This window comes from Cephus cinctus, unplaced genomic scaffold (assembly GCF_000341935.2).
Source record: "Cephus cinctus unplaced genomic scaffold, Ccin1 Ccin1_scaffold0407, whole genome shotgun sequence".
Lineage (NCBI taxonomy): Eukaryota > Metazoa > Arthropoda > Insecta > Hymenoptera > Cephidae > Cephus > Cephus cinctus.
Window position 1 is genome coordinate 542,996 of NW_014333091.1, and position 18,583 is coordinate 561,578.

The 18,583-nt window shown below is 37.1% G+C and overlaps 4 protein-coding genes across 8 annotated transcripts in view; 1 reads left to right on the forward strand and 3 right to left on the reverse strand.

Moving 5' to 3' along the window:
- LOC107267535 (methionine--tRNA ligase, mitochondrial) overlaps positions 1-2,120 on the reverse strand; it is a 5,139-nt gene extending 3,019 nt beyond the window's left edge. The window contains exon 1 of one of the 2 annotated variants that reach the window (XM_015739378.2): positions 2,102-2,120. Coding sequence is in view for 1 of the 2 variants with exons in the window: in XM_015739376.2 (XP_015594862.1) it covers positions 1,133-1,391 (259 nt within the window). In the remaining variant the exon portion in view is untranslated. The other variant, XM_015739376.2, reaches the window with a different exon arrangement.
- Positions 45-1,105, reverse strand: LOC112494320 (ATP synthase mitochondrial F1 complex assembly factor 1). The gene is made up of 2 exons (XM_025084852.1): positions 823-1,105; positions 45-753 (listed from the first exon to the last, which is right to left on the reverse strand). Exon 2 carries the CDS (start codon positions 653-655, stop codon positions 107-109), a length of 549 nt encoding a protein of 182 aa, XP_024940620.1. The 5' UTR covers positions 656-753; positions 823-1,105; the 3' UTR covers positions 45-106.
- Positions 2,121-2,318: 198 nt separating the features above from the next.
- LOC107267539 (casein kinase I) lies at positions 2,319-8,504 on the forward strand. Its single transcript, XM_015739388.2, has 6 exons — positions 2,319-2,728; positions 3,423-3,532; positions 3,677-3,899; positions 4,017-4,310; positions 4,430-4,712; positions 5,958-8,504. Exons 1-6 carry the CDS (start codon positions 2,603-2,605, stop codon positions 5,966-5,968), a joined length of 1,047 nt encoding a protein of 348 aa, XP_015594874.1. The 5' UTR covers positions 2,319-2,602; the 3' UTR covers positions 5,969-8,504.
- A 213-nt stretch (positions 8,505-8,717) lies between these two features.
- LOC107267538 (dynactin subunit 1) lies at positions 8,718-17,599 on the reverse strand. Of its 4 annotated transcripts, XM_015739382.2 has the most exons (19): positions 17,185-17,599; positions 16,955-17,112; positions 16,776-16,808; positions 16,519-16,578; positions 15,993-16,137; positions 15,348-15,410; positions 13,699-13,836; positions 13,478-13,615; positions 13,140-13,379; positions 12,766-13,020; positions 12,571-12,687; positions 12,129-12,372; positions 11,773-12,055; positions 11,270-11,694; positions 10,959-11,192; positions 10,389-10,885; positions 9,946-10,326; positions 9,712-9,870; positions 8,718-9,624 (listed from the first exon to the last, which is right to left on the reverse strand). In XM_015739382.2, the coding sequence occupies exons 1-19, from the start codon at positions 17,350-17,352 to the stop codon at positions 9,406-9,408; spliced, it is 3,957 nt and encodes a 1,318-aa protein (XP_015594868.1). In that variant the 5' UTR covers positions 17,353-17,599; the 3' UTR covers positions 8,718-9,405. The 4 variants fall into 4 exon arrangements, with proteins under 4 accessions (XP_015594868.1, XP_015594869.1, XP_015594870.1 ...); XM_015739383.2 differs by lacking the exon at positions 15,348-15,410; XM_015739384.2 differs by lacking the exons at positions 16,519-16,578; positions 16,776-16,808.
- Between the last annotated feature and the right edge of the window lie 984 nt (positions 17,600-18,583).

The following is an 18,583-nucleotide window of genomic DNA, read 5'->3' on the forward strand; positions in this document are numbered from 1 at the left end:
TACTTAACGATTATAAAAAGGGAATAAATAAAAACGACTGTTGCTTCTATTGAATCAGGTTACTATTGGATGGTCTATATACAGAAGTGACATAAAATTATAACAATTAACTGGATTTCATAGACTTGGCACTGGTATTAGCTACAGGCTCTAAGGAAATAGTTTCTAATTGCGCAATAAGATCCATGTGCTTGAACTCATCAGGTTTATGTGTAAATGTTTCCAGTAATTTCAATCGCTGTGGATCATCCATCGAATAATATAGTTGGAGCTCATTCAATAAACACTGTGCCTCTTGCACATTGATTGAATTTGCATCGAACTCTCCGCGCATAAGAACTAAATTCTTACTGTCCCTAAGTTCTGTATAATGCACAATTGTTAAACATTCTGGAGCATTCTCTTTGTGTACTTGATACCAGAGAAGAGGCGTCATGTGAATTTCCGATCCATGAAATTGGCACATGATAAACTCATAACCATTCGATCTTGGTAGGGGTATTAGAAATGTTGGAAACTTTGCACCACGATCAAATATTTTGTCATATTGCTCAGGTGACATGGTTCCAGAGATACAATCCTTTTGCTTATGATACTCTCGCCAGATTTCAATGATCTCCTCCTTGTTTTTATCTTGGATCAGATCAATTTTCATTATATCATTCAACTGAGGTTCCTTCTTCTGCAAAGCTGGATCCAGTGATGGTTTAGCCTTGGATGCTTGTTGAATTTTTTTCTCCTGCTCACGTTTCTCTTTAAAAAATAGTATGTACAATGAAAATATAACATCAATAATGATACTTTTATAAAATAAATACATACATACTGCTTTATTGTATGAATTTATATTTAGATTAGGAAGGTAATCTAATAACTGTCATCCACAATTTTTTTATTATATTCACCTTATATCACTATATACCACCACTGAGGTGCAATTAAAATTCAACAAACCGTCCCAAGATTATTTCATAAGAGGCTTTTCTTGTACAGATTTTTCTTATTTGAATTATACTTATGCATAACATAAAGAACACAACGATAACGCTGAATTCTTAGTAGTAATATTTTGAAAACAGTAAAGAATTTTAAAAAACTATAAATAAAATAGAAAGCTCATTTGACTGCACACCTTTCTCCTCCTTGATTTTTCTTTCCTTTTCTTCTATCCTCTGTAAGAATTCCTCTGGACTAGTTTCTTGCAGTTTAGCTATTTTTTGAGAATATTTATCAAAATACGGATTCTTTTGCAAGTTCTCTAAAACCTTTTCAAGTTTAGGCCGGGTAGTCATGATGAATCTTTGACACAACGTGAACGTGCTTCCCTTGGTGTATTTAGCACGACCCAACCAAGATAATTGTCTACCAATACGAAGTAAAGACACTGCCATCGATCGTTTTCTTTGGAATTACTTATAACTTTTTTAAATAACCACTAATAACGGTACTATAAACCACGGTCTTCTGCTATTTTCGCCATATTAGATTTTCATAGACCAAAGACATCTATTGACATTTTATATTTAGCAATGCAGGCATTTCCTTTTCGAATATAGTCATACATATTTATGTGCAATTTTTACAGTATCAGAGATATCTCCAAATCTGACTGAAATTGATTAATTCTTGAGGACAAATTCGAGTGTGCTAACGTGCCAGTAGGATTGGCAAATGGCACAAGGTTCCGGTTAGCCAGTAACGGAGCAAGCGTAAAAATCAGGTGATTTGACTCCCAAAAGCAAAAGGGCCCGTTTCTTTGTAGCAATATAAATCAATGTTATATAAATATGTACATTTAATTCATATAGGCTATAAAAATAAATATTTGTCACAAAACTTATACGGCGAATATTTTACACACAATACTTAAGTAAGTTATGAACAATTAAATTAGTATAATTTCATTTTAACCCCTAAGGAAAATGGAACTTATTCCACAGTAAAAAGGTAGCACATGCTATCGCAATACAAAGTATGAATCAAACTATTGCAAAACTTCGTAAATATTTCTTGTGCTAAAAAGTATCTAAAAATATAGAAAACAGTAGAAAAGCAACAGGAGGGTCTGTTATATTTTATCTGTTATTATTATCACACTTACTACAGTACTGTATGGTGCCAATACTACAATAGTCAATAACGTTACTGTATGAGTATAAATCAACAAATTTTAAGTTTTCTCTAGACTTTACCAATACGAACATTACTTGTATAAAAATCTTAGCAGTTAAAACTATACTATATAAATTTTGAAAGCTCTGTGAATTAATTTTATTGACTACAGTAAACATGTTGACTACGGCGTAGTCTGACGCATCGTTTCCGCGACGTCAGTTGCTCATGTCTCTAGCGAAGGGGAAAATGTCGGTGTGTTGGGGGCTGTTGTGCCACTAGTGACTTTCGCCTCCGTTTCCCGCGTGTTCCCAACAGATTTTCCATCCAGGGGCCCCGTACCGTTCCCTGCTGGTCCCGTCCTTGAAATTCCCGTGGCCGAAAGTGTCCGGTTGGTATCGCGTGAAGGAAATCGTCGTGTTTTTGTGCGTGCTGTACGGGGCAGCAGTGTTTTGTGCAAGCTTCGTAAGACACCAGAGGAACGAGAGGTATGGCGTCCCTGGCGGCAATTGCGAAGAATGAATTCATCGTGGGCGGCAAATACAGGCTTATGAGGAAGATCGGATCCGGATCATTCGGAGACATTTACCTAGGCATCAACATTTCCAACGGCGAGGTGCGTAATACATTTTTCGCGAAATTTCTCTCTCTCTCTCTCACACACACTCTCTCTCTCTCTCTTTCTTTCTTTCTCCCTCTCCGTCTCTATCACTCTCGTTCCTCTTCGTATATCCCCTCTACTTCTACCTTGTCCTTCTTGTTACTTGCACGTAGCCATAACAAACTGGAACCTCTTGCCGTTATGAAACGGTAGAATGGCGGTTTACCTTTTAAGGTGTACATCCGCGAAATAGATGTTTCGGAACTCCTGATTACCTCGCATGGATGAGATACATACCTTGTAAATAATTCCCCTTGTCTTCTTTGTGTCGCACAGAAATATTTCGACCGAGTTCTTTCTTGTGCTCCAAGAAAGAATAATTTTTATCTGTAGGATTTTACTAGGTTGAGAAATTCTATGTGCATTTGCAAGACCTTTACACAATTATATTAGTACTTAACTTTTGTTTTCACTTTCTATGTAATTTATACAATGTATAACCCATATTTCCAACACTGTACATTTACTAGGATAGATTTTATTCCTTTTTATATTTGAATAAGAAAAATCTGACAAGAGAGAATTGAATAATTCTTAACCCATAGATGAATGTTATTTTTAGAGTGTAATAGAATTATAGAATGAGGTCTCGAAGCTTATGTAGTATGTTTAGTACGAGTTTACTGATGTTTATACCATTTCTTTTTAGGAAGTTGCTATTAAATTGGAAAATGTTCGTGCTCGCCACCCACAACTTCTGTATGAGTCTAAGCTGTACAAAATATTGCACGGTGGTATCGGCATACCTCATATACGTTGGTAATTATTAAGTTTAACTAAGCTTGACATTTATCATTATAACTTTAATAACTGACAAGCTGTGTCTGGAGGTTTTCGTTAATCATCATGCTGTGTATTATTTTGTATCAAATGTATACACAAAATACATTGTTCTTCTCTTAGGTATGGTCAAGAGCGTGAATACAATGTCCTTGTCATGGACCTCCTTGGTCCATCTCTTGAAGATCTGTTCACCTTCTGTTCTCGGAGGTTCACGATCAAAACCGTTTTGATGTTGGCTGATCAAATGATCGGCAGGATTGAATTCGTTCACTGCAAACATTTCATCCACAGAGATATCAAGCCAGATAACTTTTTAATGGGCATTGGTCGCCATTGCAATAAGGTATTATTTCATCTTGACATACCTATATTATGAGGAGGGAATTCGGTATTATGTATCCATATACCGTACAAAGAGATGCCAATCACTACTACTTAATCCAATGGTCGTATGTTGCAGCTCTTCCTCATCGATTTTGGTCTCGCTAAGAAATATAGGGACAGCCGTACCCGATCGCACATAATCTACCGTGAAGACAAAAACCTTACAGGTACTGCGAGGTACGCATCCATCAATGCACATCTTGGCATCGAGCAGAGTCGCCGTGACGATATGGAATCCTTGGGCTACGTACTGATGTATTTCAACCGAGGTTCGCTACCGTGGCAGGGTCTTAAAGCTGCGACGAAGAAGCAAAAGTATGAGAAAATCAGCGAAAAGAAAATGTCTACGCCCGTTGAAGTTCTATGCAAGGTTAATAACAAATGTATTATGAACATTGATCTCGACTCGATATGTGACTCATTGCAAATAATTTCTCATAGTTATCAGTTAGTTGATTTATTTATTTTCAAACTGCAATCTGTTTACAGGGGTTCCCTGCAGAGTTTGCGATGTACTTGAACTATGCTAGGGGCTTACGCTTCGAGGAGAGTCCGGACTACATGTACCTTCGCCAGCTGTTCCGTATCCTCTTCCGTACCCTGAATCATCAATACGACTACACGTTCGACTGGACGATGCTTAAGCAAAAGGTGACGACCGTTAATGTTGCCAACATCACGTCTGGCGGAGCTCCGGGTCAGGGTGGCCAGGCATCACAGGGTCAAGGACAAGGACAGGGTCAACCTTCAGCTCAGACCAACGCTCAATCAGGTGCATCCAGACGTACTGAACCTGATCTTCCGATGCTAGCTCACGTGTAACATGCGAATTTTCTTGTACCTTCGGGCGTACAGTCGTTTTTCCGTGTTTTCCTTTGAATTTCAATCGTTTTCAAGTATCAGTATTGATATCGAATTGTCAATATAGATACTAGGCTATCGTTCGTGTTTACAGTGCTGCAATACGATTCTGCTATTGTTCCTCTCTGGTATTGTTAACTTCTTTTTTTTTTTTATTAAAATACCAGCTGCGGGAGATGTTATTACGAAAAAAGTGTGTGGCTGGGCAACCAACAACAGGTCGCGCCATGCCATCAACAATTTTTCAAAAAAGGACTAAGGATGTCTACCCCGTTGGCCTGTTCATGTCTCCTACCTGTCCCACGAAAACTTCAAAAATGCTAGAAAATCGTCTTCATGAGTTTCCCCTGAAATCCAACTCCATGCCTGAAGTTTTGCATAATCCACAACATTTGATCCGAAGTATAACCAAATCAAAGCGTATCACAGCAAATCATTTTGAAGAGATTCCAAAATTATCGCTTTTATGAAAATAATTAAACAATCGCTACCTATCTGATGTAAATGCTTAAGAGTTATTGGAAAATAACGATTTTCTTGTTTGCTTTAATGTTTTCAAAGGAAGTCTTCCAACCGCGTTCATTTTTCCTTTGTAAGTAGTAGTCCTGTACTTAACCGTTATACCGATAAAAATATAAATATTTTTGTTCGTAAAGTGCAGTAAATCTTTACGCTGATAATAATGTCACTCCGGCGCTCGAATTTCAAGTCCTTTTTGTGAAAGTTTCCATTTACAATCTGTCAGTGACCAACCTAATCCACTATATTTTTCTTTTTTTTTTTTTGGCAATTTGTAATTTACCCGCCATCTTGTAGGCATCCTCTAAACTCGTCAAGGAGTAAAAAATCCGACAACTGGGCAGTAATCCAATAATTTAGAATGTGAATAACGACTTGTCGTTACAGATCGTAAACAAGCGCTACAGTTATTTTACAAACAGCGGGGAACAAGCGATAACTTATCCACCTCAATGATTTAAAATGGTTGAATACGAGCTCTCATTAGAGGTGTACAGGAATAAAAAAAAAAGAAAGAACAAACATTCATAATCGTAATCGAATGATTTATGTGTAGCAATATATTGTTTCATTCGCACGTGAAACTAATATCCATTATACGTTCGTGACGTCGAAATTTTTTTCGAATCTGTTACAGGAGCACGTTAAAGTCTAATCTCCTTCATGATAGCACCAAACCCGAAAGCGAACGCTAACGTGTCGAACAGAGACATAATCCTGATACTAACACCGAGCGAAGGGTCAAGTCAAGCGACTCTCTAAGTCCAGAGCAAAAGAGGAAGCAATTATAGTTGTTGCCAGTGATATTTGGCTGTGTACAACCGCAACCCCAACGACGTCTGGATTCTCAATATAATATTTCTATTCGCGGGAACATAGAGAGAGACACTGACAGAGAGAAAAGAGGAAGAAAGGGGCGAAGGAGTGCGAGTGTGAGTGTCAGAAAGAGGGAGGGGAAAGAAATGGAAAAAAATAAAAAACTGAGAAAAGTTCATGTGCTGTTCCCAATAATTAGAGTTTCGGTTGATAACGCCTCTTCGAGTTGAAGTATCCGAGCAAGATCGGCCAGAGGTTGGGCGCCCTTTCATTTTGTTTTCTTATCTATTCAATTCCTCGTTGATTATCGTTAAGCCAACAAGATGATAAGGAGAAGCTGAGATGATGAAATAAAAGGTTTTGATTATTCTCAAAAACCTTTTTTAATTTTTAAAGTGTGTTGCATTTCGTCAAAATCCAATGTGCCGGCGAACAAAAGTGTGATCCTTGTCGTGAGATGTTGATTCATGCTTTTTTTCATAAAGAGAAAAAGAAAGAAAGAGAAAATAAAGAGAGACGTTACGTAATACAAATTGTAAATGCAGAGTCTTTGTTTTCCATGTCGATATATTATTATTTGGAGTGGGTGTGTGTACGTTCAATTGTCTAATTCAATCCGTAACGCCATGCTTTTGCAATGATTTTTCCCTCATTTTCGTTTTAGGAATGTGACTATCTATATATTATATATGCGAGGAACTATGCTGAAATGTTATGGAATAACATACTGTGTTGTTAATGAGTAACTAATGCCAGATGTATTATAGGCGGATATAAACATAGAATTTCACGGTCTGTTGCCTTGGCCTTCCTGAACAAGTACGAATGACTGCGGCGGCGGCGACGACGACGACGATGATAATGATAACGATAATGATAACGTATCGGGTCCAGTAGAAAACTTACAAACGCTACTGCTATTTTGCATTGGAAGAGAATTTTTATGGATTTTCTAGATACTAAAATTCCTTTGATAGTGCTTCTAAAACATGTGAGTTTATCCTATTTGTATTGGGGGTTAATCTCTCTTTTTTTCTTGACTTAACAAACGTGATGTGAATAATAAGTGTCGAGACTTGCGGTGACTACGCTCCTTGGAAAAATAGGATTATGAATTTTTTAATTCTCGCGAGACCTTCTCAAGAGGACTCTGTAGATGTTAATTGTAACATGGAATCGGCCAAATTTATGACGACTGCTCCAATTTATTTGATTCGACAACTGTTATAATTTCTTTATTTCTATTTTTTAAATACTCTACTCGCTCGGTCCCATGCGTTTATTATTTGCCCACGCAAGACTACAGTACTCGTGCCACGTTTTATGTGCAAATTTTTAGTGTCTTGAGAATTGCTGAGTGAAAGGGATAATTCGCGTCTCAGGAACTTGCTGCGTAAATCTACATATGACAGTCCAAAATAAGTGGCTGAGCGTTTTAATTGAACAATGCTGATTAATTGAGTCGCATATTGGACAATTGATAATGCGTGAACGCGCAGAACTGTACGTTTTAGGTAGATAGGTAGCTAGCTATGAAAAGTGGGACGCGTTCTCCGCTGATATAATGTTTTACCTTCTTTTCATTCGTAACGTCCATTCGAATGAATCGCACCAGGCGATATGTAATCAGCGTCCAGCTTTTAAAGCGCCTAGCACTGATTAATAATTAGAGCTACTACTAACCTCTTGCTCCATGACTTATTACCCACCCACCCACCTTCCTATACTCATCGTCACCCTGATAAACTCACCTATCAAACATTCTTGAAAAATCCTGGTAACGCGTGCTCACTGTGTAAAAGATATTTAGCAGCAAGCGACTGACCAGTTCTACTTTAACGAATAAAATAAAGAAAAGTTAGAAAATGAGAAGAAAAAAAACGAGAAACTGTTCTACTTACGTTAGGACAAAACCCACTGAACTTTTTAGGTAACATAATCACTGTGACGGAAATGTGTGATTGAAAGTGAAAGATTTTTAAAATTGGGGGAAGAAAAAATGACAAAAATAGAGAAACATTATTAGTGAAACAATACGGTGAGGAGAAACAATTATCACGAATACAAGAAAGGTAAACCATGCTCTTACGGGCGTTCGATTAATTATTAATTAATTAATAGTAACGGATAAATGAATGAACGAATGCGTGCGTGTGTCTGTGCAATGAGAACGTATGTGTATGAATATAAGTTAATTAATAACTAATGATACATGCACATGCTACCATCTGGCATAATTATATTATCATTAAAAAAAAAAAGATATGACAGTAACTAAGATATGCGTTATTTCATAATACTGAGAAATACATCAAAGGTTTATTGCTCCCTTTGTCTCTATAAATAAAAACTCAAACATTGTACTATATGTCTGTTTTATTAAGTGTTAAATCATGGTATTTATCAATACAACTTATTAATAAATGCATATTTATTTAGCACGTTTCTCTGAACTGCAACACGCGCACAACGCCTTAAACCAATATATATGTACTGGTTTTTTTAAACTAGACCTCTGTCGTCGTCATAACTTATACATATGTAATCAAAAGGTGCAAAAGGAACATAGTAGACTATAATATGCACAAATAGGATTTGTATAGTTTTTATTTATGGTTTTATATATTTTGCAAATGTTTTACATTGCGATTTGATACAAATATTACATCGATACTTGTGATATCAGCGGTTGCATGAAAATTATAAAATAATAAATTCTGCCCTCTGAGTCTAACAGTTACGGTGTACCAGTCATCGCAGTGTAGACAATGTGCAGGAATTAGAAACAATTATATAATACCGAATAAGATTCATTAAAAAAAGATTAAAAATATAGTAATCGTAGCAAGGTTTAGTCGGTCCACAAACAATATAGCTTAGAGTGAGAGATGTAAAAATACGAAGTCTAAAGCAAGGTTTTCCATTGATCTGCTATGTACAGTACCTTTGGTAAAATTTATTCGCAGTGAGAAAATTTTCTACTGAAGTCAATCGTACGAAACATGTATTACATCTGTCGCTTTAAACCATTTTACTTGTGAACGAAGTATATAGTTAATGACATCAATAGCTCAAACTTGATGAAAAATTGCCAGATTATATGAATATGATTTCGCAAGTTTTGATACTAACAATGTATCATACAGTTACGAAGCTTTTAATGAAACTACTTAAATAATATTGCTGATACAACAAATATTTCTGACCGTATTATAATTTGTTGCTATTGTACAAGTACAAAAACTCATATCTTCACAAAGCGCGAGTACTTAGTAGCATACGAGAGAATGAATTTTTCTAAGTTCCTGAAGACCTACGTTCACTGCGTGCGATTGGGCTACGCCACTGTATGGTAGATTCACTTCAGCTACAATTAATTGATTATCTTCTTGCATAGCTGCTGCCATCTCGAGACTTGGGAATACTGCGAAATCTGCTTCTGCTCTTCCGCCTAAGGTTCTCCTTATGGTCTCTTCTCTGACCTCGTTCTGGATATGGAAAGAAATCGAATTATGAATTAATGTTAAGACTTATGTTGTACATATTGATTTTGTTATCTAGATTCAACTACTAACTGCTAGCTGGCCAACACGCTCCTTTAGTTTTCGCATCAGTTCCTGGCGTTGCAATAATTGGTAAGCAGGCAATGCCTTTTCTAAGACGGGCAACTCCTTAGGCATTGTTTTACTACGACTTAGATCAGGAACAGTGGGGAACATGATATTTCGTACATCCTGTAATGGATAACATAGGTTAAGTTAGATGAGTTTTTTGTATATAAAAAAAAGTATCAAAAATGTATTACATACTTTGAGAAGATTATCTTTCTTTTTCTGCAACTCCTGGATCTTTGGATCTGAGTTTTTGGGTTTAATGACAACAGGTAAAGGTTCCAAATCGTCGAGCTTTTGCCTCAGGCTTTCAGCGAGTAATTTAATCTTCTCCTGGTGCTCCACGTTCAAAGCCTCTCTGAGAGCAGCTATTTCTTGTACGAGCAACTTGTTGTCCATGGATGGTGTTGCTGGTGATCCGTTACTAGATGAACTACTTATATTGCCATCTGCTCCAGTTCCAGAGGAAGGTGTCTTCTTGCCAAATGATTTCAACTTTTCTTTGAGCTGTCCTCTTTCAGATTCCAAACTGTCTATGTCTGTCTGAAGATGATCCATCGTCTCTTCGAATTCCTTTTCCTATCAATAAAACAAAATTATTATGTTATCAGCATAGGAATACATGAAAGCAGACAGCACACCTTGCGCTTCAATTGATTGATTGCCTCCTCCAATTTTCTCTTCAATTTCTCAGCGTCTAATTCGTGCTCGTGCTGCTGAGTTGCTAAACGTTTTTCAGCCAATTCTTTTCTCAACGTCATTTCCGATAGTTCCTCTTGCTTCTCTCGCAATATCAATCTTGCCTCTCTTATATCACTATCTCGTGCCTCTAACTTTCTGCTTAATATCTTTGTCTCTTCCGATTCCTTCCTGGCTATTTGAGCCCGAATCAAAATTGGAGTAGTGATTTCACTGCCGTCTACACTTTGTTGCTGTTGCGGTGTTGTCTGACCAGCAATAGCTAGTTCATTCTCACACTCTGCCATTTTCTGTGCCAAGTTAGCTGCCATTTGTTGAATCTCTGTCAAGCTAGCTTTTATTGTTGTCACTGGGCCTAAGTCTTCTGTGTCATAGATCTTCTCACTTGACACAGCCGCCATTTCTTTCAGTTTATCAGCGGTTAATCCCGTATCAAGATCTGCGGAAATGGTCATGCTACTTGATGCAGTATTACGCATGAAATGAAAAATGCAGATGCTATTAGAACTTACCTCCATTTGCAACTATAGCTTGCAATGCACTCTTCTGAAGATCCTGTAACACCTTCATCACCTTGACAGCTTGCTGACAACAGTTGGATAATTGTTCTGGCCAATCTTTGTCTAAGCCAAGATTTACAGTTGGACAGACAGCCGTTATCTGATCTCGTGGTACCCTTCTTCTAGCTGATTTCAAATGCTGTTGGATCACTTCACAAGCAGTTTCCGCGTGTTGGCAAAGAAGTCCTGAATCAATTAAGAAAGTGAATTACGACTTCAAGATCATGCCAAATATTCAGTGCAGACTCTTGTTTGATACAAACCTATATCACCACCTTCACCGTGAATCAGCGCTTTGATGGCAGATGCGTCAGTGGCAATAGCGTCGCAAGCACTACCAAGAATTCTTGTGCCATCCACTATCATTCGAGCTTGATTAGCAAAGTTACTCTCGCCAAGCAGCACAGAGTACATTGTAGAGAAGTATGTACAACACTTCTCAATTGCGTCCATTGGCAGATTCTCATCGAGCTGATCGCGTTTAGCTAATTCTATCAGCGAATCAAGCGCCTTCTCTTGCGCCGCCATTTCCGGATAAGCTGCTCCCACCTTAAGTAGTATTTCCGGATTACAAATATTCAAAGCTGATTCGAAGCAACCAAGAGCAGTTTGTAGAGCATAAATGTGAGAGCATAGCCGAGATCTGAAGCTATACTGTGCGACAGAGTGTCCTTTAACCACTGTTGCCCTGTTGATGAAATTATTTGATATATCAAGGTCTTCTCGAAAGACATTATGAAATTCATTTCCATGCGCAATCGATTACCTGTCGATCTTATCAATAGGCCTGTACTTGTCGCGGACCTGAGAAATTAAAATCTCTGATTTCTGCATTATCCTTGGAATAAGAAGCAATGTGAGGATCGCGTCGTGATCACCGCCACGAGTCAGGAACGCTGGTGGCATGAAAGACAATAAGTATCGAACATGAGTACGAGCTTCCTCGACTTCGAGTCGACGTAATTCAAGATCCACGGCCTTTGTTTGCGCCCGGGTCTCGGCGAATGTCTTCTGGAAGTCTAAAATTTCGGCAAGCTGTTGTTCAGCTCCTAGATGTAAAGAATAAGATTACTAGATATTGCAAGGAATCAGAAGTGCAGTATATTTAAGAAAAATTCTCACCTCTTGATCCGGACTTTGTGGATTCTGTAGATTGGAGTCTCTGTTGCAATTGTAAGCATTGCTCTTGCAACTGATGAGTTAGATCACGGAATTTTATTATAGTGAGCTCACGATCGGCAAGTGTTTCCAAAGCAGCGTCCCGATGTCGTTGAGCATCGCGAGCTGCTCCTAAAGCGAGATCCAATTCTTCGCGCAATTCCAGTTCTAATTCCTTGGATGACTCGACCAATTGATCCGACATGTCCTTTCAAGAGAATTTTCAGTATTACTTTGCTGAATACTTTACTTGGAACGTGTTATGTAATCTATACTGCATAGAATTTCGACTCTGGGTCAGTATTGATCTCCTTTGATACTCTTGGCAGAACGCCAAGGACCTGTTACTCTTGAAATCCTAAACATATGATGAAGAAATTACTCCTTCCATACTTTTATTTTATACCTGTAACGCTTCCAAGTCATTTACAGCTTCTTCCAATTCGGCAACTTTTTCTTCTAATGCCATTTTGCGTTCACCCAACGTCTCGACCATTTCCTCAGCACCCAGTGCTGCATCAACCTAATTTACGTTACATTAAAAAAGAGTAATTTTAAATTGATAAAATATTGTGGATATTCATGGGGAACTTATAAACACCTGTTCTTGCAGATCAGCTATTTGATGCTCCATTTCCTCAACCCGAGCAGAAAGTTTTTCTTTCGTACGACCGAGCTCCAGAATTTCAGATTTTTTCTGATCCAAATCTTTCTGGAGCTTTTGAAATTCGTGCTTCTCGTGAGCTGAGAGGTCTCTCATTCTCACGAGAGTTTCACGCAATCTATTGTTTTGCAATTCCAACTGCTTCACCTCATAAGTCGATGGCTGAGTATCGGTGCCACCACCACCTCCAGCCTTCATTAAAATCAAAGTAAGCTTGATTTTAATTAACAATCAAATGCTTCCTTGTACGTTGTACAAAATATTTTATCAGCGACAATTGAAAGGTGTAATAATGATCGTAAGAAATTTACCCTCTCCGACATTTCTGCACGTAAGATTTCTAAATCTAGTGTTAATTCCTCTACTTTTTCCTTCGCTTGGTCCAATTCGATTTGCATGGTCTCTGCTTTTTCCTCAGCCATTTCCTTATCAAGTGTCGCCATTTCTACAGTCTCGGTAAGGTCAGCCATTTCTTCCTGATACTGGTTACGTGCCTCATGAGCTTCACGAGCCTCTTGACGTGCTCTTTGAAGATCTCTTTGCAGACTAGCCTTCAGATGATAATATTACGATTGTGTGAATGCATTATCACACATATCAAATGCCATACAATACTTTTCACAATTAAAAACAAATAATCGTTACGTACTTGACTCTCCATAACCTTCGCTTTAAACTCCAGCAATTGTTCCAATTGAAGTTTTGTCTTCTCAAATTCTTTCATTCTCTCCTTATCCTGCATACGCTTCACCTTCAAAGTATCCAGCTTCTCATTGAGATCACGTACCTGAGTAATATAGGTATTAATATCTGGAGGATAATTTTTAAAAAGTTGCGCAATCTGCATAATAAATAAAATAAAGCTAATACCTGAGCTTTCAAGTTATCATTTTCCTGTTGCAGTTGCAGATGCGACAATTTTTCTTCAACGGAACTTGCAGCTGCACCGGAGCCTGCTATCGACTGGCCAGGTACAAATTGTGGCTTGAGGGTTTCCACGAAACCCGTCTAAATTGCAAAATGTAGATAGTGAATAGCACATTTTTTGTGTACAGGGTGTTTTTTTTTTAATTATCGCACTCTTTAAAACAACACATCTGTATAGAGACGATCCGTTAAATCCTGATTGCTAGGGTCTGCTAGATGCTTTGGGATGACTGCAAATTTAAAATGATTTTTTTGTGTGTAAATGATGTAAAAAAGCAGTGGCGTTATTCGCGAGTTACGGTAATGAAAAAAAAACACCCCATAATGTTAAAATGAAAGCAGCATCTCGTTGGGTAATTGTATCTATATACATATATATACAAGTACAGAACAATATAGATATATACATATATGTTTGGGTGGGAGATTATCATGACACTTAATCAAAACCGACAAATAAATTTCGACACAATTGAATATCAATTCTATCAAAAAGCAGTATGTATACATTGTAATGAATCAACCATGGAGTGTTATAAACTTTAATGAAAAATGATCTAAACTTACAATGATCATTTGCAATATTCGTTTCCAAGAAACTTTGCACAATATCGTAAAAATAATTCCCATAGCTACGACGTATTCTGAGATTTATTATACTTTAAATAATTGCATTGTATCTGACGGTTTTGCTTTGATTGACCTGAACGATCACTCCCATAAACAAATCGTAAGTCTATATTTACATGTCATATAGATACACATGTATATGTATAGTAAGTGTCATAGTATAGTGTGCATCCAGCAGAATAAATTTCTGTTAGAGTCGTTATCAAGGTTAGTCGTAACAGTAGACATCAAAACGCTACGTCTAACGTTCTATTAGTTCTAACGAACAGTATGGAAACCCAATGGATGAGACGCATTGAACGATATGATACATATGTATATACAAGGAATTCCAGAATTTATATTTTAGGAATATCACTCATTGCGCTCTAGAGACTAAGGAGCAGTGTACGTACTTTTGTGAAAATGGGGTGTCTGAAGTAAACGAAAAATTCACAAGAGTTCATTAATCAATCACAAACGTAGGTACACTCGAAGTACTAGGGTTTCCAACGCATTTTCAGTCGAACTTTCTCATCAGTCAAACGAATATATTATAAAGGGGAATTCAGTATTATAATTTTAAAAAACGTACATATCAAATGTTTCCTTTTTTACTTTGTCTTAAATAAAAATATAAAAATCCACCTGATCCAAGTATCTGAATGCCCCTTCCCTAGTCTGTAATAATGATCCAAGCATCACATAAATTATTAGAAGAAGCGAATGGCTGATGACGATGGGATTCGTAGGATAATGAAGAACGTCAAAGAAAAGAAAAACCATTTCCATGATCCATTAATGAAGTGATAGTAATGTATAAAAGGAGTAATGTTACAGGCTGTTCTGAAGTTTATGCGTTATGGAGAATCGTGGTGATCGATATAAACAGCTAGCACAAGAAAGGTACGAGACCAGATAGGTGATGTATATACTATATTAAAGAAAAAACTGAAAGATTACAATTAATGAGTATTAATTACATTATTCTGATCATCTTGGGCCTTTGGCTTTTTGCCGGGAGGCGAGCTCGTGCTAGGGAACTTCTGAAACACGTACGTGCATATTCCCATGTGAATCCTATATAAATCACTCTTCGTGTGCTGACGAACAATCTAAACCTTTCTTTATCTCTCTCTTTTCTTTCTTTGGGAAGTTAAAAATATATAATAAGTGAGATATAGCACACATACTGTGTGCAGCTCAACGAACGTTTTGCAACGAGACAACTCATTGTGTTTTTTTAAAAGAAAAAGTAATACACGCACACACCACATGGCCCACGCCACAGCCATCACCATACGAGCGAAAAATAGATAAAATAACTTTTAATGACACAGTGACAGGATTTACAGACGAGCCAGTCTTTTAACTTATATAAATTCATTCTACGCAACAATATTCTTTTGGTAGCTCCAACCAGCAAAATGTGCCACAGTGCAAAATAACAAATTATACAGTAAAACAGATCATACTAGAAATGGTACACCTGGTATCGACTCATATGTATTTTGAGACCACGGTATATTTTCTAGATTGTACAAACGTAAAAAGGATAAAAGAAAGAAAAAAAAGACATCTGCGATTACCAAAAAATGTTTAAGCTCCTTGGCTATGTAAAACATTACCTCAATGAAGGATGCTCTTTTAGTGGACGTTGGTGCGGGTATGTGAGACTCTCCGACATCCTTGCGCTCATGCTGTGATCCAGGTAGACTTTCTGTACTGGGAGCGCTCAAATGAGTCCTACTACCAGCCAGGGATAGTCTTGAGCTGTTGTTGATGAAGATGAGTGTTACTGAGATTGTTTAAATGTGGTTTAGAGGGACACGCGACGTTTACAGATTTACGCAATACAGTCCAACACAGCAGCAGTCCTAAAGTTCATAAATATAGTTCAAGATACGTGCATGGTGCAATTGTATCAATTTATAACTGATAATCTACCATACCCTGAAAAGAGCGCATTATATTTTTGCAGTATCAGTTGTACAATGAAGCTGTTTTAATATAAGAGCAACTGAAAAACATGTCCAATGATTACGTTACATGTGAATAGCTCAGAGCACAGTTCATGAAACCACATATGAAGCACATAGAGCAGCGGATGGCCTACACATCCAATTATATTATTTTATCAATAGTCATTCTTACCCCGAAAGCTTGTCGGGTTGTTGGCGTATAGTTTGTGCAGGAGATGTTTTTCTCCTAACACTTTTAAAAGCAGCATATAGATTTGAAAATTTTATTAATTTAAAATTTTTTGTTTTAAAATTTTTCAATATAAACGAATTAAAATAGAAATATATGATGTTTAATAGTTGATATTTTTAATGTTTATCTAGCTGTTTCAAATATGTTGCAAATTACTTTGAAATAATGCTCAAAGCTCAAAGTAGATAGAAACTTACGCGGTTGGTTCATTCCTTCGTCGCATACTAATGCTGGCATGAAAATATTATGACATTTATGTTTAACGTGGATAATAGATATTATCGAATAACAAAATCTGTTAAATAATTAGGAAACACATAGTAATAGTTTAGTGGAATGTCACCTTACCCACATTTTATTTAAACAAAATTTTTACCTATTCAACCTGCTTCTAGCCCTAGCTGCACCACTGTCATCCGGTGTCGTTGCACTGCTACCTGCTGAAGAGGGACTAACTGGTTCCGTTCGATTTCCAGATTCATCGAGTAAAATAATTTGAGTTTGCCTGACAAACATTCCACAGTTTTCTTGACACTAAAATAACAGAAAAGAAAAAAATACTTGTAAAGAATATTTATTCTAAATCGATTACACGTCCAGACCTACCTTAAAGTAAGATTGACCTTTGATGGTACCATTATTCTTCCCTTTGGGCTCATCCAGTATAACGCCAATCCATTTACCAGTAGCAAAGGCTGGATGACCAATATATGCAATAACGCCCTGACAATCTTTGCCAGAAATTTCCACCCGTTGCCCAACTTTATAAGACATTTTTTTACTATTTACTATACTAAAAAAGGTTAAAACCCGAAGATTCCTTGGACTCGTGAAACCACGCGAGCAATATTTATAGATATAATTTACGATTATTAAATGACAGACATAAATTACAATAGACAATAAAAATAACTACGATAATTTTTAAATATAAATAATCAATAAATTAACACGGAATCTGTTTATTTTCGAAGAGATACGTTTGACAGCTCATCGACCATTGTTAACTTTTCATGTCACGTGATTTCTTGTTCCCAACTATCGCTATCTATCGGATTACTAAAATACTAATTTTAAATTACTAAACCGGTCTTCAACGCGGTTCAATGCATAAACTCCGGTTTTCTACAAAAAGCAAGTATCTGATTAGTTGATACCACGATTAAACCGAATTTAAATAAGAACGATGTTGATGGAATCAGGAATCAATGGCGATATGACATATGTTCGTTTCCTCCGTCGTTAATCAAAGTTTAAATTCTGGTTACCCTATCTTAAAACTATATTTAAAAAATTAAACCAGGCTTAAGCCACGTCGGAGGAAACGGGCAATAGATATACAATAAATCCAATAATGTATCTGGAGAGTGCATTACACTGGAATTCAGGTGTTTCAAAAATTCACATAACTGAATCAGATAAAAAGGGCAGCGAGGAGATATTACTACCTCGCGTCTGACAATTAGGGAGCACAGTGGGCACGGAAGATGCGCTGGACAAGCATGAAAATTCTGAAGAAGTTTGAAATGCTATGCAGTTCGTTTCAAACATACTATTCGCAATCGACTATCACTCACTTTAAGGAGTATATGCTAACATAAACTGATACATATTTCATCTCTTAACTTCACTCTCGTGGAAACATAGCCAATATCGCCCCAATGAAAAGGTTGATTCAACAAGATTAAAGGAGTATAAGCTTTTTTCGCACCTAACCCAGAATATCAAGAAGAAAGCTTTTGCACGAGATTCGAAATTGGACATTTAAAATCCTTTAAAACTGTAGTCAATTTTAAAATTTTTTAAATTTGAGCTTGAGTATTGCTAGTTCCTGCATTTGCCTTTACCATCAGAATATAAATGACTGTAGTGAGATTAAAAAATACAGAATATAAAAAGGTGGTTCTAGGAATTACCGTAGGCGGCGTCCGTTCACACGTCGGCATACTCGACAGAGATCAGTAGGGAGATGCACCACGCTCCAGTTTTAGGCGATACCAAAAGC